The sequence below is a fragment of the Chaetomium tenue genome, assembly GCF_020726465.1.
Source record: "Chaetomium tenue strain MPI-SDFR-AT-0079 chromosome Unknown F5144scaffold_7, whole genome shotgun sequence".
Lineage (NCBI taxonomy): Eukaryota > Fungi > Ascomycota > Sordariomycetes > Sordariales > Chaetomiaceae > Chaetomium > Chaetomium tenue.
The window spans coordinates 2,140,223-2,165,481 of NW_027117335.1; the positions used below are offsets into that span (position 1 = coordinate 2,140,223).

Here is a 25,259-nt window from a genome sequence, read left to right on the forward strand (position 1 = left end):
GATCAAGTGGGAGGGGATTTCTAGTTCTTTGCATCCCGTTATCAGATTGGAGATAATTAATGCGCAGCCCCCATCCAGTCGAATACCGCGCAGGGGCTTGCACCCGAATGTAGAAGAATGGTCTCGAGTTTTTCGAGTCTCTCTCCGCCCCCTTTTTCTACTTTCTACTTTATTTTTACCGTCCTTCATTATTCTCCTCCAAACTCTCTTCCGCCTCGTCTCGCCAATGACCCCAGATTTCCCTCTGCAGATAATTCAGGATAATAATACAGCAACCACTCGGTTTGGACACCCGACGCCGACGCCCTACAGCTACCACGGTACCACCAAGTAAGGTAACTTCTTTTGGCACCCCTTCCCTTTTCTCAGATCCACATTGTGTACTTGGAGTGATGAAGGCGGTAATTCCTACTCCACTTTGAGGTTGTCGACAGTCAACCGGTATCATGCCCCTTAAATAGGTAAACAACTTACAACGCAGGCGCTGTACCACCATTATGCGGTTCATCATTAAACGAAACGAGCACCGACCTTCATGCGCAATGATGGAAGACATTATCCCTTTCCTGTACGGGGACTTTTGTCGACGCAAAAAGGCATCTTGAATGTAGGTCATGGTATAGAACCAAGCTGTTGTCGTTGGAGTGTTGTTGAGCCAGTAGCTTCTGATTGGATATCCAAAGAATGAGTGTCTGGCACCATTAGATAGATAGATAGGTATAGATGCATCATGCATGTGATATTCACTGATGCCGAGTCAGCTCGTGCAATACTCTGGCCATAAGCGCTCCCTTGACGTCGCATATTGTAAAAAGTACCACTCTTGATGCCAATATAGGGGCAAACCTCTCTCCCTTGGAAGATGTGGTTGCAATAAAGGACCATCCCACATCTGAGGGCGCCTTGAATCTGATGGTAACTCACCAACTACGGGTATATGACGGTATACATGTACCTACACTTCGCCATCTCTCCTAACTTGAGCCCACGCTTCCTTTGGTCGGTCATCTGGCTTTTGCAATTTTGCTTGTCAGTTCCCATCGTCGTTAGTCCAACTAGCACCCACTGATACTTTCCCTTCTGTTTCTCCTTGCGTCCTGTCCTTAGCACCGAATGACGAGAGCAGCCCGGCACAAACATCATCCGAGCCCGGTGGCTGCCTCGGCGGCCTTCAAACTCCCACCCAGTCCACAATTTCGTCCGAGTTTCACACCAACACCGTACAGCCATGACTTCTTCGTGCTTCTGTTGGATTTGTCCTGATTGCCTTGAAGGCAGTTGACGTCAAACACTACCGACCCACCCGTTTAGGAGTTTATCGAATCCACGAAGTACTGCGCTAGGCCCTACGGCAATGGGGTAAGCAATGGAATGGGCGTATTTGCGGCCCAGTCACCTCTCCGGCTTGTCAGTCAGTCCTTCGCCTTGACTTTCCCAGGCTTCCATGTGTTCCTAGAATTACCTGGAGAGTTGATAGGGGTTTGCGCAGCCGACGATGCGCTTCAAGCCAGCGCATTGTCTGGAGCATTGGTAACGGGACTAAAGACTTGACCGTCGGCAAATGTCAACACTTTTGGTGCATGGCACGTTGTTGTAAAGCCGTCCACTTGGGGGCCTCACAGGGAGGAATGGGACCCAAGCCTGAGAGACACAAAACTCCGCTGTTAGTTACGGTTTAGATATGCATCTGGGCGTAATTACTTCATGCACTGCTTTGTACTTGTTATCAGTACCATGGCTGTATTAAAAGGAAGGGTACTAATCACAACCTTATTATCTTAGGCTCTAGACTCATGTGATCTAGGTTTATACCAGAGGCAGGAGGAAAAACCCGAAGTTCAAAAATGGAGCAACTCGTTTGAAAAAGAAACTCTTTGACCCTGACCCGACTTGAACGGATAACCTTTCGATCTGGAGTCGAACGCTACTACCAATTGAGCTACAAGGCCTATTTCATTGGTTATTGTTGGAGTTTAGGCTGTGAAAAGATTCTGATATATGGTGGGGTACGGTGGAGAAAACTGTGATTGAGGAGCCGGGAAAAGACATGAGTTATTTTTAACTTCAATTCCATTGTAGTAACGAACATCTATTTTGAGAAGCCCAGCCGTCGATTAAGTATTGTACAGAGTAAGCTATGGGCTTTCCTATTCTTCATCGTGTTGATCTGGGAGAGTTTGGCCTGCAGGGTACTGTATAACCGCGTGAGAAGCCACCCACATCAGTCACGATCTTGGATTCCAGATAACCTGTGTTCTTTTCCTTCTACCATTGCGATCCTTTAGATAAATGTTAATTGCAGCCAAGTTGTCATCGTTGGATAGGGAGCCAGAGGAGAGGAAGTGGAATGCTTATCACCATGGTCTGTACTAATGCCTAAATTAACGGTATGCCCGCTAGCGCTCGGGATGAAAGAGGATGCAGGCGGCGGAGGAGAAGGAAAAAGAAGATGAGGCTGCCTCCAACGTGGCTGGCCGAGACCCTGGCTAGCTAGGGAGGCCATGTGGGCATCGAGGACGAAGGCGTCAATTTGTGGTTTAGACCGTGGCCACGGTCGCCTTGCTACAATTAACAACTTCTAAAGTGATTGAGTATACAGTACCTAGCTACCCCTAAATACCTTGTTACCGCGTTGTACTGTGCTGGTAGGCGCCCAGGCTCAAGACATACGTCTCAAAGTCACAGGATGCAGAAATGGGAAGCGGGCAGAATGACATGGAATAGGGGTTGATAGCTGGTTACGCCAAGTTCATATCTCTCTTGACCGAAGTCCGCTAGAACAAGCAAGTGGCGAAGAGATACCATGTAAAAGGAGGACGTGAAGTCAGAAGGCTTCGTTTCATATATTTAGGTTTGCTCCGAGAGCTTCTCGAAGAACGATTGATTGGATGCTACAAGATCCTCGTGCTTCAGTGAGGTGGTATCGGTGGTTTCACCCTCACTGTAGCATCCGAAGTATCATGGCACAGCACAGGCAGGCACTTGTCATCATGGCGGTAAAGAAGCCTAAGAACTCTGGAGGGTTGGGTCTTGGTATCGTCCCCCCCTCGATGATGGCAACGCGCAAGGGGGCATCTTGAGTCCATCCGGAATTCGGGATACACCCATCTACATGAGCATGACGGCCCGGACATGAGAGGCGCATGCAGATGTACACTTATGGATCCCGATACAGGAAAACGCTGGCACTTGATCATGGCATTGAGCCTACGCGATACAAAACAGCAGGGTTCGACGTCTGGTCCGCACCTTTGATACTGAGCACGACACCACACTTCAACCTCCACTCCCCAGATATGCGTTCACAGCAATCTCGGTCAAATTGCGCCGTTACAAGTTCAGGTCCAAGTTCGCATTAATAAGCCCCCCCCTAAACTCAGCCTGGCGCGTGCGCAATTACATCCCAAATGTACAGTCTAAACGCCCAACCCACAACAACAACAACAACAGTCCCCAAAAAAGAATATGTACATCATCAAAGATAAACAAAGCGAAGTAACGCAGCAAGCAAGCAAGCAAGCAGGCGACCTCTCAAATTGCTCCCACGCTCAACCCAACCGCCCCCTCCCCAACTCCAACCCCCCTGGGGCCCCTCCTTTACGACAATTCATGAACCTGCCCATCCCCCCTCTGCGTCGGCAATTCCACAGCCGCATGCTGCTGCTGCTGCGGCATGGGCGGGCCGGGATAGGGCACGTAGCCACCGTTCTGCGGGGGCGGCGGGGTGGGGCCCATGTTGTAGGGCTGCTGCTGCTGCTGCTGGGGATAGGGGTGCTGGGGTGGCGGGGTGCCTTGCATGTGGGGCGGGTAGACGGGGGCGGGGCTGCCGCTGGGGGAGACGCTCATGTGCGGGCTCATCTGGCTCGGGTGCATGGGGTGGACGGGGCTGGCGGGGGGCTTGGCCATGCTGTAGCGCGGGTCGTAGGCTCCGGCGCCGGCTCCGGCTCCGACGGCGGCCATGGCGGCCATGTCCGGGGGCGGGGTGGGCTGCTGCGGGTTGGGGCTGCCGTAGGGCGGGGCCAGGCCGTGGGGTCCGCCGGGCGGGCCGCCCATGAAGCCGGGGCCGCCGGGGGGTCCGGCGTGGGCGGCGGTCATGGCGGGGGAGGGCGGCTTGTTCTTGTTCTTGCGGCGCAGGAGGAAGAAGATGCCGAGGCCGAGGAGGCCGAGCGCGGCTGGGGAAGGGGGATGTCAGTCAGGTTTTCTTTGAGCGCGATCGGGGATTACGGGGAAAGAACTCACCAACACCACCGACAACGCCACCAACGATAGGTCCGACGGGCGTTGAGGAAGGCGCGCCAGTTTCGGGGTCTTGGCTGGTCGCGGCGCTGGTCTCGGCCGGGGATTGGTTGCCATCGTCGTCGTCGGTAGGAGAGGAAGTCTCGGAGGAAGAAGACTCGGCCGCGGCGGCGGTCGATGACTCGGCATCCTCAGCCGCCGAGGTCTCGCGCGCGCTCGAACTCTCCCCCCCGGTCGGGGTGAAATACATGGTGTAGGTCTTTGCCGCGGTGTCGCAGGTCGGGATGGTGAAGCCCGACAGCGAGCCGCTCGGGTCGGCGTACGAGAAGACAGCGCAAGACGGCAAGTCGGAATCGGTGCTGGGAATGAAGGTCAGTGGCCGCCACACCCAGAAATCCCCAGGAGAAGCTTGTCGTACCAGACCCGGGTCCTCTCGCTGTCAAAGTCGGTGCGAGTCGTGACGTCGGTAGAGGCATACGGCAGACAGGCCGTGTAGATCAGGCAGTCCGTGGTCAAGCAGCAGCCGACGGCAGAAGCCTCGGTGTTGTAGAGACACTGGGCGGCCGAGTTGGCACAGACATAGTTGGAGCCTGCGAAAGTGTGAGCAGTGGGATTTGGGTTGGGCGACGAGATGGTTTACTGACGTGAATTTCCGTCCACGTAGCCGCAGGTGTTGGTGTCGCGCTTCTGCAGCAGAGCGCGGGCGGCAGGGCGCGCCGTGAGCACGCGAGGCGTCAAGTGAACACCGGCGTCCTTGAGCTTCGGGGCGGGTGTCTGGATGGGACCGCCAGCGGCGACGTGCTCACGCCCCATGCCAGCAGACACGGCGGGAACGCAGACGGCGGCGGCGGCCAGCCATCGGAGACTCATGACGGCCATGTTGGGCTTGTCCTAGTGGCCGTTGAGACTTGTCGGTGACTCTGGGATGGCGACGGGAGCGGAAGGGAGGAGGAAAGAATCGTCGGAAAAGGATGACCGACCGGGGCGGCGGGTGGGCTAAAACGGTCAACCTCTTCCAGCCTTCCAGCGACGACTGGCAACTGCATCCTTTCGGCTCATGGTCCCCACGGTTCCCATGCACCCTGTCCTCCGCATCGCACACCATGCCGTTTCGCGGAGTGCCAAGGAGAAAAGAAGCGACGATCACTGGCGCCATGTTGATGCGCTAGCGACTTTGGGCGTCAGCCGCACCGGCCATGCACAGGAACAGTGTGGCACAGCGAGCGAGATGGAGACGACAAGCACGAGCAGGGCTTGTGGGATGTGCATGGTCCAATCTGCGAGCGAACGGCGCGTCGATTTGCAGACGGAATCGTTAACGATCGCGTTTCGAATTGAGACTTCTCGAAGGCCGGCAGCCTGGGCAGCCTGGGTCATAAGCTGCATGTCTCGCTCATCCCCGTTGGGGTTCCTTTTCGGTTGATGAGCATCAGGCACCGACGGGGCACCCTGGTTCTGCTCATATGGACATCCAGCATCGTGGCGCCCAGAAAGTCGCAGCGGGTCATTTCCACCGCCCCTCTTCCCCCAGTCTTTGACGAAGGGGATTGGGGAATATTTTCAGCTTGGAACCCTGTCGTGTTCTCGGGCCATCTTCCCTCCGCTGACGGATTCTGCACAAGGGCAAGGGCACACGAGCCAATCCATCCACCGCTGCGTGGTTGTGGTGGGATAAAGTTATTTGAAGATTGGTGTCGCGCGTCTTTGCCGTCGGGAGAAATGGCACAGCAAAATCAAGAGCGTTCCGCCTTACGAGGATAGGAGATCTAGGGAACCACAGCGTTGGGTCTGACGAAGGCTTATTTTAAGCTTTCGGCCCCCCGAGACAATTTTCCTTGAGAGGTTCTCAGGGTCCAATCCACCCATCCACCGCATCCCCATCCCCGCACTGTCCAGGCTTGGCTTTACAGCGAGACAGGCTGACAGCCCAGTGTTGTTTTCGGGAGTCAGGGGTTAGGGTTGCTAGTGCGTGAGTGCGTTCGCCTGGGACATTCAGACCGAAAGGTTTTCAGTTCAAATCGGGTCGGGGACAGCTTTTTGGGGAATTGGTGGAAGTACCTGGTACGGTACATACAATCCGCAGGGACGAGGGCGTACAATCCCGCAACGTCATCTCAAGAATAAAGGTACCTACTTAAGCTTATTAAATGTTTTGTTGGATGAATATAAGAGTAAAGCCAAGTGTGGTTGGATGGGAGAAGCCAGTTGATTCAAAAGAACGTTGACAACCTGGAAGTGAAAAAGGCTGAGCGACAAGGTACCCAAGTACCGAACTCCCTGCCAAAGCAGTTGGCTCACCGCCTTCCAGATTTTAGTGGTTCTGCTTGGCAGAATAAGGCCCAGGGGCATTTACTTTCAAGAGTTTAAAGGGCGGTGAGCTACTTTTGGTACTCGTCGGGCCATCTGCATACCAGAAAAGGAAAATACAGGGGCAACAACCGCTCGACATCCCGTCTCTCCATCAAATACGAATACAATATCGTCATTTCCTAAGTTAACTGAACGAGGTACCCAAGTCCTTTTGTAAAGAAGGACAACTATTCATCATAATTCATCATTTAAATGGATTTTGGAGTTTCGCTAAGTCAGTCGTCCAATTGATCATTTTGTTCTGCGATGAGGTAATCAGGTTCTGGTAACCACCTTACTAACTGTAATTGCTGTCTCATTCGGTTGCTGCAAAAAAACGATTTGGCAGTGAAGGGCTCTGAACCTCTGCATGGACCCCCACACAGCCCAGCTGTGGTAAAAGAGGAACGGTTGGCTTGACGCCGGCTGCACTGCTGCTTGCTGCGTGCTGCGTGCATTGATTGACATGTTTTCTGCTTTACTGCATTTGCTTGTTCTTCTCTTTAAGCGGACATGAAAGTCAAACTGGAACTAATGCAGCTGGAACCACCGGGTACCATACCGACAACGCCGGTTCCATGTCATTCTCCTCCCTCCAAAGCCCACCAACACAAGGGATAGCATCCCCCTTTTTTGTCAGCCGGAATATGGAACATTGGAAGTGCCCCATGAGTTTGTTTCATTTTTGAAGGACGGTTGTCGGTTCAGACCAGGCCGGGAAGCCGAACTGTGGAAGTTGGACCTGTTCTTTGCCTGCTTGAAGCCCATTTCTGGTTTAGTTTTCGGCAACTTGCAGTTTGCCAAATCAACTTGGCCTCGGCCCTGCAAGGCAGTCACCTGCCAGAGGGCCATCAAGGCCATCATCCGCCTGGTCACCATCTTTCTTACTCTGTGCTTGCCGCCTGCAGCTCAAAGGTTTTTATTCTTCCTGGCCTTAGTTGACAATGGTGCGGAAGGCCGGGGATTTTGCCGCGTCCTTTCTTGCAGTCATTGGGGGTTTTCAAGCAGACTCAGATTGGCCGGTGTCATGGTTACTGTTTGTTGAAATGCACGACCTTAGTGTGTTATTGAGTGGCCTCGCTGGCCTGCTCCTTGTTTGCAGCCATCTACACAAACACTTCATGTGGAAGACCTTTGCGACTCATGGATGTCTTTCGATGAGTCTTTGCCTGACCTGACGAGGTTCTGATCAACATTTAAACCTCACCTCAGTTCAACTTGTGGCTCTGGCTCATCCCCAGATCTCTACCAAACTGATCAGTCTCACATCCCGCTCTGTTCAGCATCACCCTGCATTCGTTTTGCCCCTGCATCAACCAGGCAACCGATCTTCCCACTCTCAGCCAACACAACCGAGACATGGCTTCCAAGGACACGCATTACAAAGTGTACTTGGCCGCCTACAAGGGCGACTGTCACGGTTATGGCCGCATGCAGGGTCCCGATGGGGGCGCACGGGAAGCGTCCCCAGCCAATCATTAAGAATGGGTCCCAGACCAATCAGGAGAGGAACGGGGGGAACGGCTACCGTTCCCAAGGTTCCTATAAGGGAACGAGAGGAACGACCACCGTTCCTCGCGTTCCCCAAGGAAGAGGTACGAAGATACCTAGGATCTAGATAGTATATAGTCACTCGTTCTGGAGAGCTCTGGGAGTTCTCCAGTTAGCAATCACAACTACAGTTCGCTACAAGTTCACAAGCCTACTGTTGAGACAAGTCTTTTGTTGTGCACCCTTTGGCTGCACCGAACCGTAGCATCCTTTGCAAGATTACCTTCACTGAACCCTAACAGGATAGGATCCTGGAGTAGGTTCGTCACAGCGACCCTGAGCACCATGCCATCTACGTGGAAACCGTGCCCGGCGGAGACGAGGACCCCAACAACAGGGGCTCTGGATGTCTCTTTCACTCCGTGGGCGGCACGATCTGGGGCATGGACTTTGAGCGCAAGGACACCATCGACCCGCGGCTCACCTCTAGGGGCAAGCGCATGACCCCGATGGGCTGGGTGTCGCACGGCAAGTTTCGCGACGAATTCGAAGCGGTGTGCCGGCGCGTTCCACTGCCGCACAGTCAACGCACGCTCGCGAATCGGAAGATCTACCCAAACATCCCCCTCCGCCACTGTCAACATTGGGCTCTGGATGCGATCCATGCGCTCTGCGTCGCCGAAGTTCTGGAGCCTCTCACGCCGTCTGACAGCCGCGCCCCTCTGAATCGCGTCAATTAGGCCCTGGCGTCGTGCCCCGGCTCGACCGTCCGCCGGGGACGGCTGCAGGGTCAACAGCAAGGCCGCTCTCCACACGTTCGCCATCTACGGTTCCGAGCATAAAGAGTTACTCCCGTGTTAATAACTCTGGGAAGGGGAAAGGGTCCATTGCGGGGCGGGTGAACTGGCGCTGGGGGGTTCTTTGCCGGAGGGGTATGCGGGATCATTGTGTTGGAGCTGGAGAAGCTGTGGGTTTGTGGTCTAGCTCAGTGGTATTGCATCAAGCCTTGGTCATGGGCTCTCTGACAGGTCAATCAACCTTGTCCCCCCTAAGTGTCTTGCCCGTCCTCCCTCGGCCTCATGTACCATTTCCCCAGCTGCCCCGTTCTTGAGTAGTAGGCACACGGCAAAGCCGTCTTGAACTCTGTGGCATCCCCGGTGCCCGTTCTCTTAACTCGCAATTATCTGGCTTTTCCCTTCGTTTCTTTCTGTCTTGCCCTCTCTTACATTGTCTCAGAGGGAGATATACCTGTTGGATTATATACCCAACCCTCCTGCACTCCATCATATCTTGACCCTGAAACTTCCTCCCCATCGAAGGTACGATATCCCAGCCATTCACTCTTGCGTAGAAGGACAACACATTCCATAACCCCCACACAGTATATTCCAATCTCACAGTATTTCATGATGATACCGGTAAAGAAGGCGAAACGGGCGTTGTTCACTTCTTCCACACTCCATACACCTTTATTGAACTTTCAGCGTGCATATGAAGCATTCCCAGCTCGATTTACCATCTTTCCGATGGATGCCGCCGAGACCGGATCCCCCCTTAACCACTCTTTCTTTATTTGTCTAGTGCCTTTTACCCACCTTGTTTCTCACTCACCTTACCTCTCGCTCACTGTTACTCACCTTGTTACCCATTCACCTTGTTTTTTACTCCCCTTGTTTCTCCTTTACGGTCTTGTCTGGAATAAGATCCGTTCGTTCAGCCACTCTATTTGCTCCGATATCTCAGACGGGTAGTTCACTACACGGATATGATAGGTAGGCTCCTCTTTGTGCCTGTGGGGACCTGATCCTTCCACCAAAACGGATCATAAAAGGCAAGTAAGTGGTCTGAGACCTGATATCAAACTCCTGAACCACATTGAACCACACACAACATTCGACCCTTGTTGGACTGGACGAGACAATATGGCTTCACAAACCACTCTCCCTTACTTTGCCCCACAGAGTGTCCTCCCAGCAAAGCTACCGACCATCGAAGAAATCCTGAAAGGTAAAAAGATTCCCAGCGCACACTATGTTGTTGCCCGTGTCGGTGAGCACTTCGTTGTGAAGTATGGGGAAAATGTGCAGCTCCAAGAGGGTGAGAATATGCTTTTCGTCCGGCAATGTACCAGTGTGCCCTTGCCAACCGTCTATGCGCTCTATCACGACGAGAAAACCAACTGGAACTTCATCGTCATGGAGTACATTCCAGGCAGGTCGCTATCCTCGGCCTGGAAAGACATGACTGCTTCCGAGAAGGCAACTGTGGCGTTGCAGCTACGGCGGAACATGGACGAGCTCCGTAAAGTCCCCTCCCCAGGTTACTATGGGGGCATTTGGAGGCAAGGGATTCTGGATTCCACATTTACGGATCCGGACTCGGGGGCTCCGCTCGGGGACGAGACTATTACAGGGCCGCATGAGACGGAAGAGCAGTGGAATGATGCCATGTGGTCATGTGTCAATGCCCTGATGCGGAGTAGGGAGAGGGAGAAGCTCCCGGTGTACCGAATGCTCTACAAAAACATGTTCAAGGGCCACGAGCCAGTATTTACCCACGCTGATTTCTGCCCAGCGAACATTATTCTCCGCGACGATAACAAAGGCGTGGTCATGATTGACTGGCAATATTCAGGCTGGTACCCAACCTATTGGGAATATGGCCTCGCCATGACACAGCTTGACCACTCGGAGGATTGGTGGGAGTATCTTCAATCCATCCTCACCCCATATTTCGCTGAGCTGGGTTGGATGAAGATCCATCGGGAGTCAATGTTATTCCAGTGATTGTCAGCCAGGCGGGCGGCGGTGCAGAGGTGTCAGTCACTTCAATCGAACAAAGATTCGGAAGTTAAACTTCTCCCTAGGTAATCAAACTTTCCCCCCTATTCAGGTACGAAAGGGGTAACGGAAATTTCCGCCACCGCCTCAACCTTGACTTCGTACCGATTGTCAAACAAAGGGACGATCGAACCTTCCTTCCACAGTATGCCATCGATATTATTCTCTCCATTCTCCGTGCTGGCAACTTGTTTGTTCGTGATATTAGCCCCCCCCTTATTTTGCTTTATTCTCCAATGCCCTACAATACCCCGCCCACAATTGACCCTGACCTCATTTGAAGTCTTCACCATACCATCATCACCCCTCCATGCCCGCGTATTGACCGTGAGCGCTCCTTGCTGCGCGGCCATGGATCTGGATAGTGCACGATATAGCATCGACATTCAGTCTCCCAACACACCCACTACCAAGTTCGAACAAGAAGAAGCCGAGCTGCTCCCCGGCAACCCTTTCTCTGACTCGGAGGACTCGAAGCCAGCCAAGGTCAGGGGAAACCCGTGCAGATGGGGCAGGGGATTAAACCTACTACTCGCCGTCCTTGGTTTCTTCTTTGGCTTATTTGCAGTGGCCGGATGGGTTCTTTACTGGCGAGCATTATCAGGAACACGCCTGATGGGGGAGATCAATGGCCTGGTCCCGGAATGTATGCATCCAGTCCCGAGCTGCGATTGCCTGGCTTGGGCCCTACTGATATGTCCAAGTTCCGATTGTGCCGATTCTTTTCGAGGAGGATCCGTTGTCGACGCCGGACCACAAGACAGTCGAGTCGGCCAATGCTACGTATGAGTATTGGGTTGTCCTTTATGCCAAGTAAGAGGATCTATCATCTCCCAGTTGCTTCATGTGCGCGGAAAAGGTTAACGATGACAAGTCGGGAATGGTTTCATGTCGGTGCCTCACGACGACAACCACATTCTTCCACCACCAATGGTCGATCAAGGAGGCGAATTCTACTCGATTGCCGTCTTCCACCAACTCCATTGCCTGGTAAGTACTGGCCAACGGGATCCTTAGCCACAGGGTGTATTCTGAAGTCGATCACAGCACAGCATCATGAAGATGTGGAACCAAGTCAACGACGATCTCGAGCGAGCAAAGCACGGCCAACTCCACGACCGCGACGGAGCCGAGAATACCCACCACCCTGACCTAAAGCGCCACATCGACCACTGCTTCCGTTATCTGCGGCAATCTCTTGTGTGTTGCGGCGACACGGCATTGAAGGGGCAGAACCCGCGAGCAAAGATACCGGACACGGATGGGACGGGGGCGACGCACCTGTGCAAAGACTTTGAGAAAGTGAGGATGTGGGCGGAAGGGAGAAGATTGAACGACGGGCACGCGATTTAGGAGGCAGATGGATATTTTGGTTGCATGTTTGTAACATCTCATAAGTTCATGTTATCTGCGTGTCGGTGTTCTGGTGTGTCCTCCAGGCAGGGCATGCTGTAGCTTCATCCAAAATACCAGGATGGAAGTATATACCTACCATTGACTTTGAAGAAGAGATCGAGAACCGCGAGAGGGATCCGAAGCCTGTAGGACGGTTGTTAGGCCCATAAAACGTTACCACCAAGTAGCTTGTCTCTGTTAGCTTCTTGATGTTAAGAATGGCTTGTGATGAATGGGGTACCTTGTCAGGGGGGGGGGGGGGGGGGGGTTGAGTTGAAGGCGAGAGACTCTGGAGTTATTGGTGGTGTGCTGGCAGAAAGGTGACACAACCAAACATTTGATTGGATAGTACCTATTAAATACATCCCCACGGTGTCACGGTTATGGCCGCATGCAGCCGGCCGGCGGGGTACGCTGGCAGTACCCCGGTCCAATCATGGCGTACGAACGCACAGCCAATGAAGGAACAGTCCCGTTGCTCATAAAGGGCCGTGCCAAGGGAATGAGCAGGTGCTCATTCTGCTCGTTAAGGGAACTGTGAGCACCCTGAGCACCTTGTGCTCAGGATGCTCAGAGCTGAGGCCCTAAGCACTCTGAGCACCCTTAGATAGCTAGTATATAGTCACTCGTTCTGGAGAGCTCTGGGAGTTCTCCAGTTAGCAATCACAACTACAGTTCACTACAAGCTCGCAAGCCTACTGTTGAGACAAGTCTATTGTTGTGCACCCTTTGGCTGCACCGAACCTAAGCATCCTTTGCAGAGATTACCTTCACCAAAGCTGAACCCTAACAGGATAGGATCCTGGAGTAGGTTCGTCACACACGGACAGTTGGAAGAAGAGGTGCAGAAAGGGGCCCATGTTCATGCATGCATGTGCATGTACCTTACTTCTCCGACCCCCTAACTGGCTCGTACTGTCACCTCGGCCGCCTTTAGGTCATTCGCGGAAGCGGTGACCTTGATATCTCCCGTGGCCCCCTTATCCGCCCGCACAACGGCCAGCGCCAACCCGCTGAATGCCTTCCGCGTCAGAGACGGAAACGCCGTCATGTCGGCCGGATTTCCGTTATCCGTCGACACGATCCGGCCCGGCCCCTCAACCGAGAAGGTAATGGCGTTGCTCGCGTGCGGCACCGTATCGCCGTTCCCATCCACAACCGCAACGCTCACAAACGACAAGTCATAACCATCCCCACGAATAACCTCCCTGTCCGCCGCCGCAGTCAGCTTCTGCGCCTCGCCCACCGTCCTCCTGGTATCCGAGGCCCACGGCTCCCCGTTCTTATACGCTACCACCGTCACATTCCCCGGCTGATACTCAACCTTATCCCACCGAAACCGCGCCGCATACTGCCCCCTCTTTTGCCGCCCCGCCGACTTCCCATTCACAAACAACTCAGCCTCATCCCCCGACGAGAACACATGCACCGGCGTGACCTTGCCCACGCGATCCGCCGGCCACGACCAGTGCGGCAGCAGACGCGCCATGGGGAAATCCGGCCGCCAGCGGGCCTGGTACTGGAAGAACCGATCCTTCTTGAACCCAGCCAAGTCAATAATGCCAAAGTACGAGCTGCGCGCGGTGTCGTACGGCGTCGGCTCGCCGATGTAGTCCCAGCCGGTCCACACGAACTCGCCCGCCACGAAGGCGTGCCGGTCCTGCGCCTCAAACACCTTGTCGGGCGACGAGCCCCACGACGGCGCGTACAGCTCGTACGCGCTGACCTGCAGCGCGGTGGGGTCGCCGCCCGAGCCCGTGCCGACGGTGGCGCTGTTGCTGGAGGTGACCGGGAAGATGTAGGTGCCGCGCGTGGAGAGGGTGGAGGCGCTCTCGCTGCTCCAGATGAGCTTGTTGGGGAAGGCCTTGTGGAAGGCGTCGAAGGAGCCTTGGGTCGAGGTGCCGTGGCCTTCGCCCTGGTAGTTGAGGCTGATGATGTCGACGACCTTGGCGAGGTCCGAGGTCGGGCCGGCCGCGTTCATGGCGGCGGTTGTGGGGCGGGTCGGGTCCTCGGACAGGAGGATGTCGCGGAGCATCTTGGCGGTTCTGCCTCCCTCGGCGCTGGACTGCTCGCCGAGCTCGTTGCCGAAGCTCCACACGATGATGGACGGGTGGTTGCGGTCCCGGCGGATGAAGGAGCGTAGGTCGGGCTCGTGCCAGTCGGGGAAAATGGTGTGGAAGTCGTTGGTCGTCTTTTGGTTGTTCCAGCAGTCAAAGATCTCGTCGATTACCATGAAGCCCATCCGGTCGGCCAGGTCGAGGAACTCCGGGGCGGGTGGGTTGTGGGAGGTGCGCAGGCTGTTGCTGCCCAGTTCCTGGAGCAGGGATAACTGCCGCTCCATAGCGCGGTGGTTGAAGGCGGTACCGAGAGAACCGTGGTCGCCGTGGTTGCAAGTACCAAAGACGCGGACGGGTTTTCCGTTGATGATGATACCCTTATTGGCATCATATGACACGGAGCGGATGCCGAAAGGGGTCTCGTAGGTATCGATGACCTTCCCGTCCACGGATAGCGTCGTGATGGCGACATACATGTTCGGCTTCTGGGCCGGTGGCGGACCCCAGAGGAGTGGTTTTGTCACCGTGGCCGTGCTGTTGACCGATTTCTTTTCCCCAGCCGGCACCGTGACCGCCGCCCCCTCGAACTTGGCCACCGCTGCACCGGGCTTCCCAGTGGTGACGTCAAGCTCGTGGACTTCTGTTATCACATCCACCTCCTGGCTGGAAGCAGCTCCGTTCTCCACATCCACCATAAGATTGACCTTGGCTGACCCCTCCGACACGTCTGACGTGGTGATGTAGGTCCCGAACTGACCCACATGTGTCGGGTTGGTCTTGACAAGCCAGACATTGCGGTAGATGCCCGCGCCTGGGTACCAGCGGGAGTTGTCGAGCGGGTTGTCGACGCGAATAGCCAACAGGTTGCGGTCATCAAACTTCAGGTAGGGGGTGAGATCCACACGGAACGAAGCATACCCGTACGGCCACCCACCGACCAGGTGCCCGTTGAGCCAGACGGCGGCGTACGACATGGCGCCGTCAATATCTAGAAAGATGGATTTGCCCTTGTCATCTGGGGACACCGTCAGTTCCCGACGGTACCATCCCACGCCGTTTGAAGGCAGGCGGCCCATGCCGCCGCTGACGCCGGGGGCGTTGAAGGGCCCCTTGATGGCCCAGTCATGGGGCAGATCCACGGCCTCCCACTTGCTGTCGTCAAAGGAGGTCTTCACGTAGTCGATGTTGCTACCCGGGGGGCTGCCGGAGGGCGGTTGGTGCTTGGAGCCCTTGATGAAATCGTTGCCGGAAGTGAGGACCCATGGCTTCAATGATTCGTACGAAAGCGAGTCCGGGTTTGAGGTAAAACGCGAAAATTTCCAGCCTTCGTTAAGGCTGACACGCCGCGTGCTCTCGCTAATCTGAGCTTCAACGAGAAGGGGGGCTAAGAGTAAAAAAAGAAAAATCGCGGACAGCCCACGAAGGGACCGGGACGTTGGTGCGAGCCGTTCCATGGTCGGACGATCATTGACATGCCCATGAGGTATCCAGTCATGATACGAAAGGCGGGGGCAAGCAAGAGCCACTATATACCACCAGGCGCTTTCGCGGCACTATTACCTTCAGCATAATCTGGTCAGGCCGTGCTGCGGGACAGCGGCGGCTGGTTTAGATCTGGTGGGACCTCAACGCATGCCGCAAATCAACTTCCCAGTCCGGTGTCATGGTTACATCCAGTGTCTTGATCGGCGCTTACAACTATTTCCTGGATGTGTTTGGTCTGATATTTATGCAGTGCCACCTTCAACTTTCATCTTGCGAGACATGGGAATGAGAAAGAGGCAGGTAAACATGTATTCATACGAGTATTGTTTTCCCACACCTCACCCGGAACGGGAATTTGGGGCTCCATACGTATCTACGTACCATTTAGACCATACTATAAAGCGAGTTACCCTCGGTTATTGTGCAAATTCCGTAGAATACCCTTGGGGGCCACACAGAGGAGATCAGGAGAAGGAAAGGGGGGCCCCCTGTCTAACCGTGAAATGCCGTCGTCCTGCGGGGAATGAACCCCTCGAGAAACTCTCGAAAATTGCTCCAGCAATCCCCTCACTTTCCAGTGGTCCCAAGGGGCGGGCTTCCCTGTCGTTGGTGGGATATGTTTTAGCGACCTGTTTAGCCTGGCGGGGGCATGCGTGTCACTGAGGAGCCCAAGCACATCTTCACCATTTCTCCGCTTTCAACTTCATGATTAAAGGTATCTTGATAGCTCTTATGATATAATAACTAACCGATTCCCGGAGTCCCATTGGCGCGTCTACCAATTTACTAATCCACACCATAGTCAGCCGGGGGTCGTGGGATCTTCCCCCGGGCGCGATCGTCTGAGCCGAATGCGACGCCATGCAAGATGGGTCGGCACTCGGGGTTTTGAAGCACGAATGATGACATCGTAGCCCGACAGATTGTAATTTTGGATCCCCTCAACAAATAATGGCCAACTATAGGTGGACATGTTTTGACTCGATGGGCAAATACTGATCATGAAAGGTGTTGTCATTGTTTATCTCGCGGTCTCCGCACCGACAGTTAGGAATACTGGTACAAGCCCAAAAGGCTAGCGGTAGCTCGATTACTCCATCGCACTACACTATTGGTCACTTGGGATTCACGGCAACCTCAACATTCGATCGAGACACGACAACTACTTGACGACTATGTGACGGGTTTGAAGGTGACATGGATAATAACTTGGACCACTATTGATCATACCCCGGATTCACCATCAGTAGCACGCTTCCTCGCCTCATTCGGGGATGGACGTCGTTTGCTGCTCTCGCGGAATCCAGAATCAGAAGATGGGGAAGGGGTGCCGGTTTGTACGGGCCCGAGGTCGCCAGACGCAGCGCCGAAGCGGCTTCGATAACGGTCCCTGGACATTTGCTGAAGCGTCTCTTCTGCCATGGAACCAACGAGTTGTGATGACCGACTCTTGGCTAAGACCTTTCTGACATCAAAGAGGTCAGCAAGTGTTGTGACGACCACCTGATCTGTGTCATCATCGGCAATTACTTCCCCAACAGTGAGTATCTTCCGATGATGGTGCACTTGGGCGGTGGCCGTCTGACACACTTCCAGATATTGCTTCGAGATATTGATATCCTCGCGCAATTGCGACATCTGTTGTTCGCGTTCAGCGCCTTGAGTTGAGGTGGCGGAAGCAAGGCGGTCTTGAAGTTGGCTGATAGTTTGTAAGAACTTGCGTCGGCTTTCGTTTATGGCCTGAATGGTCATGACTTCGGCGTCAAACAGGCTTTGCGCCTGCAAAGTACTTGTAGGACTTGAAGAAGAAGTCGTTTCTGCTCTTTGGGAAGCTTGGCCATCTTGTAAGGATTTGAGATAGGACTGGGCATCTTGGCAGATGCGAAGACATTGCCTGGTCATCTCTCTCTCGTCTTGCAAGTCGACGGTTGCTTCGGCGTTTGTGCTGTCATTAAAGAGGGATTCCTCGACGCGCTGAAGGCGGATTTCGAGATTGTAAGCCGTATCTTGAATCATCTCACTATAGCTTTCGAGTACCTCAGAATTGAGTTTGGAGTGACGCCTTGAGGATGATTAGCGTGAGTCGTAAGGAGATGAAGGTACATGTACATGTAACAGGGCTGGAAGCGACTGACATGGTGATGGTACCCAAGCCGACCATAATTGTTGACTTGTAACTTGCAAGAGTGTCCATAAAATCACGGATGTCACCCCTCATGAATTCCATCCTTGCCCAGTCTCTCCGTCCAGCTTTTGTCTTTCCGGTGAACTTTTCCATAGCCTTCTCGAACTCGACGCATACTTGACTGCATCGATTCACAGGCCCTTCGAGAAGAGCCGACATGGACTGATCGGAACCGGCAGCTGCCTCTAGCGAGGTGAGAATATTGATGAGATCTTCCAGCTCGGCTTGTAGCCTGTTCAACGTCTGGTCGCGATCTTTGTACCGCTTCACCGTCGCCGAGAGCGACTTCGTTGACTGAATGGCGGCTGTAACAACAGCCAGCACTGATGCGGTAATGCTCAAGGGGTCCGCCATGTCTGAAGCTTTTGCGACAGCTGAACCCTCGGGTTTTGGACAATCGGTCCTGTTGACGATCGACGTTTAGGAAGGAAAACGGGCTCAGCTAAACTGCGGGGTTGCGCGCGAAATAACAAGGTAGGAATATGCTAATTAGGGGGAGCTCCACCAAGCAGATCTAATCGAATTCATTTGTCAGCGTTTCCGTGAGATCGATCCTTCAGCTTGGCCTCTATTATCGGAGTTGTCACGAACATGAAGGCCACGAGGCAGCCCCAACACTACCGGTCGTCGGTGTATTTCTTGTGTTAAGGCGTATGGGGACGGCCGTTAGTAAGTCGTACTCACGAGAGACTATTACGTACCTATCTACGCCGTCATTTGACATGTCGATCTCGGAATGTTCAAGTTGATATCAATGGGGACTGGAAACACGTGGATCCAAAACCCAGACAATATATGACCACTGCTATGTATCTCTCGTCCTGAATCCAAACATAACAAGACACTTCAACCATGGGTATAAAACAGAAAATCCAACCCGAAATCCAATTGGAACCGTCCCAGACACATTTTCTCCTTCCAATATCAGTCGACCTCCCTACTCGTAAACTCTCTAGCGCCAGCATCACGAAGCAGACGCTCAAGCTTCCCCTTCGTCGTATCTCCCCTCCTGGATTCGCGACCTACTCGTTGGGCAACCTCGGTGCGAAAGGTACAGCGAGCCGTCTTGAGAATCCGAAGCGGGCTGTCATAAGCGAGGCTCTCGTCCAGCCCAGATCCAGACAAGCTGTAGCCGTGCGCGACCCCCACGGCGTTTGCGTCGGCCCCGCTGTCCAGCATCAGCTTGACGGCTTCGTAGTCCCGGAGCTGGACAGCGGCCTGGAGTGGCGTCAGGCGGCAGGGGGCGGCGTCAAGTTCCGGTCCTTGCAAAATGACCCATTCGAGGTGCGAGCCAGCCGGGCTGGCGTGGTTGTGCTCGACCGTGGCGGCGAGTAGGAGGCTCTCCCAACCGACTGTTGTCGATAGGAGCTTGGCGACTTCCTGCCGCGGATTGTCGTCGGCTTGTCTTATCAGCTGTCGGTACAGGTCTCTCGCCAATGCCGCGTTGGCGAATAACAACAGGACGGATATCCCAATTATCTTGGGCCGCGTTGGATGTGACCGCTTCTGAAAAGCCAGCCCCTTGTCGATACCGATAGTGAACGACGTTTCGATGATTTGTTGGGTGTTGAGGTCTTCCAATGCGGCGGCAGCAAGGAGCCACAGTCTTTGGGCACAGCATTCGACTAGCGCGGCAAGCCGGGGATTGGCTGGGGGGGAGCGCCATTCGACTTGAAGAATACTATCTGTCGATCTTCGCGAGTGATGGGATGCGGCTGGGTTGAGGAACTCCAAGCAATGGTCGACCACCTTGCTATCGTAGATGATGGCGTCTTCCCAGACAGTGAGGACTTTGCGTCCGGTTGCGACACAGTAATCCTCCATCGAATTGTCACTGACCAGGCGGTCAGATGGCTGCGCAGACACCGCAGCCTCCATGACGAGGTTTGCCCACCGGCGTATGACGGCCCTCTCTTGCAGCGCAAAAGACGATATATGGGTCTCGGATTTTTGGGCCGTCCGATCGGCGTACAGGAACTCCTTGACTGTGTAGTGCGCCATCACAACGTTGGTGACGCTTTCACTCCCAGTACGGTAGTAATTGCGCTCGCAATCTGGCTGATACGTCTTGGAGCTGCCCGGTACGAAGGTGACAAGGCAGCCACAAAACTCACGTATGTCGTATATGTCGTAGAAATGGTCGGCACCCACGTTCATAGAACGTAGGACCATAGCCAGGAGGACCTCCGCTGTCATGATCCTGTCTCCAAGCTCGCTCTGGGCGGCCAACATTGCCAGTGCCGTCCGGGCAAAATCACGATATTCACGCGGAATGGCAAGGATGATCCTCTCATAGGTCTCATCCAGTGTCTCGGGTAGTTCTGCTAACGCCTTTCTGACATCCGAGGGGGATTTGAGTCTCCCGAGGATGTCGACCTGGCACACGGCCCACCGGAACCTACGCGCGCGGACGGTCAGTAACCATCACCAACAAGGATACCTCGGAGCCCGCTCTACAGCCAACCTACATTCCCTTAGCCCCCTTCACTAGGGCAAAATTGACCTCCTCGATGAGGGCGCTGGGCCATGCGCGAAACTTTGAATGGGACTGTAGTTGTGATGTGATATATATCCGGAGGTCCTCATCAACGTAGTGGTTCAGCATCGGGAATGAGACAGCGTGGGGTTTGATGCTTTGCTCGATGTCGAGATATTGCCGACTCGTCATCAACAGTCGGACCTTTCTGAACCGGGATTCTGCCATGATGACTTTCAGGCAGGCCAGGAGGTTTGTATACGGCATGCTCTCATCCAAGGCATCTATCGTGATGAATGCGGTATCGAAAGCTTCAAGGACCGCTTCCAAGATGGACACCAGTTCCTTGATACCGAGTTGGTCTCCGCTCCGATAGGCAGTCGAGAGCTTCTTGGGCACGTACCGGGCTTGCTGACACAATTGAATGATAATCCATCGTAGTAGCGGCTCCGTCTCATCCTGGTTTCGACCGAAGTAGCAGTAGTAGTACACCCAGCCGGTCCTCCGGTCCTGTAGTCCTCGCAGACGCTGGGCGATATTTGAGAACAGGATCGTCTTTCCGGCGCCGGGGATGCCGTGAATCCATAACGAGCGACGATGCCCGTTGATGAAATCCCTCCACTCGGTGGTTCGAAACACCCAATCGCCTGTGTGCGGTTCGTACAGGTTGACTGAGCGATTGTGGATATCGGATGGGTTGGTACGATGTAACCAGTTGGTTATGTCGTGCCGTTGTGAATCTGGAATAGAGAGTATCGGGTCAGTGAATATTCACCCCCGATAACATGTTCGACCAACTGACCCGTTAAAAAGTCTTTGAGCTCACTGATGTTTCGTCTTTGCAAATTCGTGTTAGACGGACGGGGGCGGTTGGCAGTGTCCAAGTAATGCTTACGAAAGACTACTCTGTAAGGCCAAAGATAGAGTGGCCTTCTGGGCGACCAGGTCATCGACAATCTTATTAACCCTCATTTCTCCACCGGTGGCCCATTTCACAGATTGCTTGAGCCTTTGGCGCTTTGATGGCGCTGTGCTAGTATGAGCGGGAGAGATGGAGAGTTTTGACAACTCTGTTTCCAACATCCGCACCGAATCATGGCAGGTCTTGATGGGTAGGTCCGTGGCCTTCTCGATGGCTACAGAGCTGCGAGGGTCGGAGACGTCGTGGTGATTATGCAATTCGTTGAGAAGCGTTGTCATCGCAGACATCTCAGCCTGTACTGCTTTCAGGGGCCCGGGCTCCCCTTTCATAGCATCAATAAAAGTGTTTGAGAGTTGGCCGACACGGTCGGCCAGTTGAATAAATGCCACGATGCTGGCCGCAAACGCAAGGCCCTCGGCCATGGCAGAATGAGGTCGATTGGCCAACCTAGTCTTGTTGCGATATTGCTGAGATGTTTGCAACAAAATACATGGAAGGACGACAGGCGGTATTTACAGACAGGGACGAGTCCCCCACCCAACGCAGCTACTGCCCCAGACTCGGGACTTGGCTACCTAATAAATACCACTAAATCCGCCTCCTGTCAGCCCCTGTTCACGCTTTCACGACAACACGTGGACAGGGGTTCGACTCGCGGCGCAGCTGAGAGGTTCCAGGCCATTCCATTTTCCCATGCACAGCCACGGCGGGTTGCAGATGGCGCTGATGGCTAACTGGCGGGAGGGCCCGAGGCCGCCTCTTTGGCGGCTGAATGGTGGCGGTGCTTAAGCGAGAGCCATGTACGCCATGGACTGTTAGTGTTTGCCCTGCCATTTGCGTTGTTGGCTAACAGACAGCCTAAAGGCTGTTGGGGGCTTTCTCTCAACTGCGATACAGTACCAAGCCCATGTTGTCCAAGTCCTCGGTCCCTCCACAACATCACGATATTCTTTTTCCGATCACATCCCAAATCGGATCCTGAGCTGTACTTCCTCGCTCGCAGCCTACTCGGCCATGGGGCCAAATCGGTTGAACATGTCCACGTAGGTAGTCCCGGTTCATCCGATCGATATCTCATACATTGACCCTATCGCTCGCCAGATTTGTGGAATCACCATTTATGGCGCGAGCCTTGTACTACTGACGACGGCCCCGCCGGGCTTTGGTCGGTTGTTGAGGGCGGTAGGCAACCTTCTCATTCCACCCCTGAAAACCACCAACATCCTCACCGACGGAACGACGAGCCCAGTCCCCAAGGGGCAAACAAAGTGTTTCGTCACCTCAGCCCGGTCCATAATAATAAAGGAATGCTCAAAATTGCTACCAAAGTCGTAGGTATAGACCAGCTCCTTCTTTAGTCCCCATCCACAAGTCAGCATATGCCCAATACATCCTGACACCCAGCAAACCCCCAATCCACCCCGGTACTCCGGCTTCTCCGACAACTGCCACAACCACCAAACGTCGCTCTTCTTCTCCGCCGAGCCAGGATGGCGGCGCTGGCTCTTAGGCCACGATCGATGCCCGAAAAGCTCCCCTTTGGCACCAGGATCCATTACATGTACCCATAGCAAATACTCCGAAGCCGGCATCCCCCCGCCATTACCATGCGCCATCCTCATCTACTTGATATATACCATCATATCAACGGGAGGCGCATATGCCGGACCTTTAATTGCAAATTCAAACTTCAACTTGAGGATGTAGTTGGGCCGGTGGCAACGCCGCTTGTACGAGCCCCAGTAGGCCGCCTGGCAGGTCTGCGTACAGTAGTGGGCGGTGCGTCACCGGGAGCAGCGGGGGATAGGGGGGTGGCCGTGGGTGGGGGGGTTGTCATTAAGAAGGGGCCATGAGGGGTTGTCGCATTTGTTGGATGTTGGGGTGGCCAAGGTGGATATTGGGTTCGTGGGTCGAGATTGAGTCGAGTGTTGGTGTGGTGATGTGGTGATGATGGGGGGATGAAAGGAAGACTTAACGACTGACCCTAAAAACTGAGTCGCATCTTTACCTCATCATCTCCGACATCTTTCCGTCTATCACGGGGAATGGCGCTAATCAATTCGGGCAATGGCAGCTATTCTTGGTGGCCCTAACCCCTTTATTCCGGGCAAATATTGGTCTTATTTTGCAAGGCTGCTTTACTTTGCTGTTTACCTATCCCGCGGATGTTGCAGAGCACGGGCATCTCGGGCACCGCTCCCATCGTCTGTGGGGTCCATGGGGGCTGTAGTGAGTGTTTGGAAAGTGTATGAATGTTACATCGAGATGATTCTGTAGCCGACACAGTTTTATTATTACTTCATTGTCTCAACGCCCTCACCTCAGTGTCTCATGGTTTTCCGCCCTGCTGCGGCTGCCTCCTGTTTTCTTTGCTTTATCCCAGCAGTAATCCCTTCCCAGTCCGGATACCTAAACCCCATCTTCACGCCAAACTTCCTCTGTATACGATTCGCCATAACCGCCGCAATCGCCCCTGGGTTACTCCTAGTACTCACTTGCTCCCAATACTCGACATCGGGATCCCAATCGTCGTCCTCGTCCCACCCCCACTGGAACCATTCGCTCGCCATCTCATCCCGGAAGTTGCACTGTGCCAGATCGACGATACGTGGTGTCTGCGACTGCCTGTCCACAACCACGTTGCGCGGCGCACAGTCCTCCATGATGACGCCGCGCTTGTTAATCTCATACGCGGCATCAGCGGCCAGCTGGATGATGTGGTGCCAAGTCCTTAGGTTTTGTGGTGGGGGGCCGAGTGTCAGGTCTGCTAGACAATACCCGTCGATCCGTTCCAACAGGATACCTCTCACTTCAAAGTACGGCGCTGTTTCCTGTGGCACGGTGGTCGCGACTTTGGTGGCCGACAGACTTACATGGGCGTAGAGGCGTGGGACCAAGGTGCCTTGGAGATCGGTGAGTTGCTGATAGGCGTTGGCCTCACATTCAAAGTACTCGATACAATCTTGCCAGAGCGCCGCCTCGTACTTGGCAAGACCTTCGGTATCAGTGGGCTCGTCCAGGAACTCAGAAGCCCTGACGGGGAGTAATTCGGCCTCGTTTCGTTCCTTTCGATAACGGAGGAACCCAGGCATCATTCCTCGCTTGACAAAGTCCTCAAACGCTGCTTCGTTTTCCTGTGTGTGCGGTGCGGTCCTGTCCTTGCCAACCTCACGCTGGTCGCAGCCAAATCGACGGTCGTAGAGCTTGAGCACGAGGTGGACAAGCGGGCCCTGACGGCTTTGGAAGGTGACATCCAGTACAACGGACATGGTCATGGCGATGACTCTGCTGATGGTGGCAGTAACGCGGGACGGTATATCGGGTGAGTAGCTTTTACACACTTGGAGATCCAGTGACTTCCCTTCTTGGTAGGGGTCAGGACTGAACGTGGAGGCCCTAAAGTGGGAGAATATCCCGGTTGAGTTAGCAAGGTCCCTGCCCAGGGAACACTGGGAAGTAAGCGGTTGCTCACATGTACGTACATTGTGATTTTGGCCTTGCGAGAGGAGAAAATTACCTTTTCTTGTTCTTTTTTTCTTTCTTTTCTTTTTCTTTTCTTTTTCTTTTCTTTTTTTTCGAGGGAGGCCCGCGACGGGACAGTGGTAAGAGAAAATCGGCTTTAGAGGGGAACGGCCGGGAGTTTCCGTGTGTAAAGGTGTTGAAGATGCCAATTGTAAGCTACCTAAGTTAGCCAAGTTGATGAAAAGAGGAAGGGATATCTAAATGCGGCGTGGCTCAGGTAGTGCTACAAAACGACGTCCCGCACGGACCACAAACTCAGGCCCGCGTCTTGCACAGTACATAGTACACTGTAGGCGAAACC

General features: G+C 54.1%; 8 protein-coding genes and 1 non-coding gene across 9 annotated transcripts; 3 read left to right on the forward strand and 6 right to left on the reverse strand.

The window, feature by feature from the left end:
* Positions 1-1,875: 1,875 nt before the first annotated feature.
* Positions 1,876-1,949, reverse strand: F5144DRAFT_t176. The gene has a single exon. It is a non-coding gene; the product is annotated as a tRNA-Trp (tRNA).
* A 1,529-nt stretch (positions 1,950-3,478) lies between these two features.
* Positions 3,479-5,204, reverse strand: F5144DRAFT_396976 (uncharacterized protein). Its single transcript, XM_066784774.1, has 4 exons — positions 4,881-5,204; positions 4,655-4,826; positions 4,240-4,595; positions 3,479-4,172 (listed from the first exon to the last, which is right to left on the reverse strand). The coding sequence occupies exons 1-4, from the start codon at positions 5,113-5,115 to the stop codon at positions 3,598-3,600; spliced, it is 1,338 nt and encodes a 445-aa protein (XP_066639174.1). The 5' UTR covers positions 5,116-5,204; the 3' UTR covers positions 3,479-3,597.
* Positions 5,205-7,944: 2,740 nt separating this feature from the next.
* Positions 7,945-8,816, forward strand: F5144DRAFT_607095 (uncharacterized protein; the record flags this gene model as incomplete). The annotated part of the gene is made up of 2 exons (XM_066791531.1): positions 7,945-8,048; positions 8,408-8,816. The coding sequence occupies 2 exons, from the start codon at positions 7,945-7,947 to the stop codon at positions 8,814-8,816; spliced, it is 513 nt and encodes a 170-aa protein (XP_066639175.1).
* A 1,152-nt stretch (positions 8,817-9,968) lies between these two features.
* F5144DRAFT_661091 (kinase-like domain-containing protein) lies at positions 9,969-10,862 on the forward strand (the record flags this gene model as incomplete). The annotated part of the gene is made up of 1 exon (XM_066793283.1): positions 9,969-10,862. Exon 1 carries the CDS (start codon positions 9,999-10,001, stop codon positions 10,860-10,862), a length of 864 nt encoding a protein of 287 aa, XP_066639176.1. The 5' UTR covers positions 9,969-9,998.
* A 405-nt stretch (positions 10,863-11,267) lies between these two features.
* Positions 11,268-12,269, forward strand: F5144DRAFT_596574 (uncharacterized protein; the record flags this gene model as incomplete). The annotated part of the gene is made up of 3 exons (XM_066790811.1): positions 11,268-11,562; positions 11,621-11,712; positions 11,964-12,269. The coding sequence occupies 3 exons, from the start codon at positions 11,268-11,270 to the stop codon at positions 12,267-12,269; spliced, it is 693 nt and encodes a 230-aa protein (XP_066639177.1).
* Positions 12,270-13,212: 943 nt separating this feature from the next.
* On the reverse strand, positions 13,213-18,494 carry F5144DRAFT_633815 (uncharacterized protein; the record flags this gene model as incomplete). The annotated part of the gene is made up of 3 exons (XM_066792555.1): positions 17,989-18,494; positions 17,084-17,915; positions 13,213-15,729 (listed from the first exon to the last, which is right to left on the reverse strand). Exons 1-3 carry the CDS (start codon positions 18,390-18,392, stop codon positions 13,213-13,215), a joined length of 3,753 nt encoding a protein of 1,250 aa, XP_066639178.1. The 5' UTR covers positions 18,393-18,494.
* F5144DRAFT_586944 (uncharacterized protein) lies at positions 18,495-22,042 on the reverse strand. Its single transcript, XM_066789800.1, has 4 exons — positions 21,410-22,042; positions 21,317-21,351; positions 20,507-21,254; positions 18,495-20,436 (listed from the first exon to the last, which is right to left on the reverse strand). Exons 1-4 carry the CDS (start codon positions 21,856-21,858, stop codon positions 18,963-18,965), a joined length of 2,706 nt encoding a protein of 901 aa, XP_066639179.1. The 5' UTR covers positions 21,859-22,042; the 3' UTR covers positions 18,495-18,962.
* A 251-nt stretch (positions 22,043-22,293) lies between these two features.
* F5144DRAFT_586947 (uncharacterized protein) lies at positions 22,294-23,258 on the reverse strand. Its single transcript, XM_066789801.1, has 2 exons — positions 22,538-23,258; positions 22,294-22,479 (listed from the first exon to the last, which is right to left on the reverse strand). Exon 1 carries the CDS (start codon positions 23,056-23,058, stop codon positions 22,555-22,557), a length of 504 nt encoding a protein of 167 aa, XP_066639180.1. The 5' UTR covers positions 23,059-23,258; the 3' UTR covers positions 22,294-22,479; positions 22,538-22,554.
* A 452-nt stretch (positions 23,259-23,710) lies between these two features.
* F5144DRAFT_586951 (uncharacterized protein) lies at positions 23,711-25,143 on the reverse strand. The gene is made up of 2 exons (XM_066789802.1): positions 24,919-25,143; positions 23,711-24,832 (listed from the first exon to the last, which is right to left on the reverse strand). Coding segments are annotated over exons 1-2 (1,077 nt in total). The 5' UTR covers positions 24,921-25,143; the 3' UTR covers positions 23,711-23,757.
* Between the last annotated feature and the right edge of the window lie 116 nt (positions 25,144-25,259).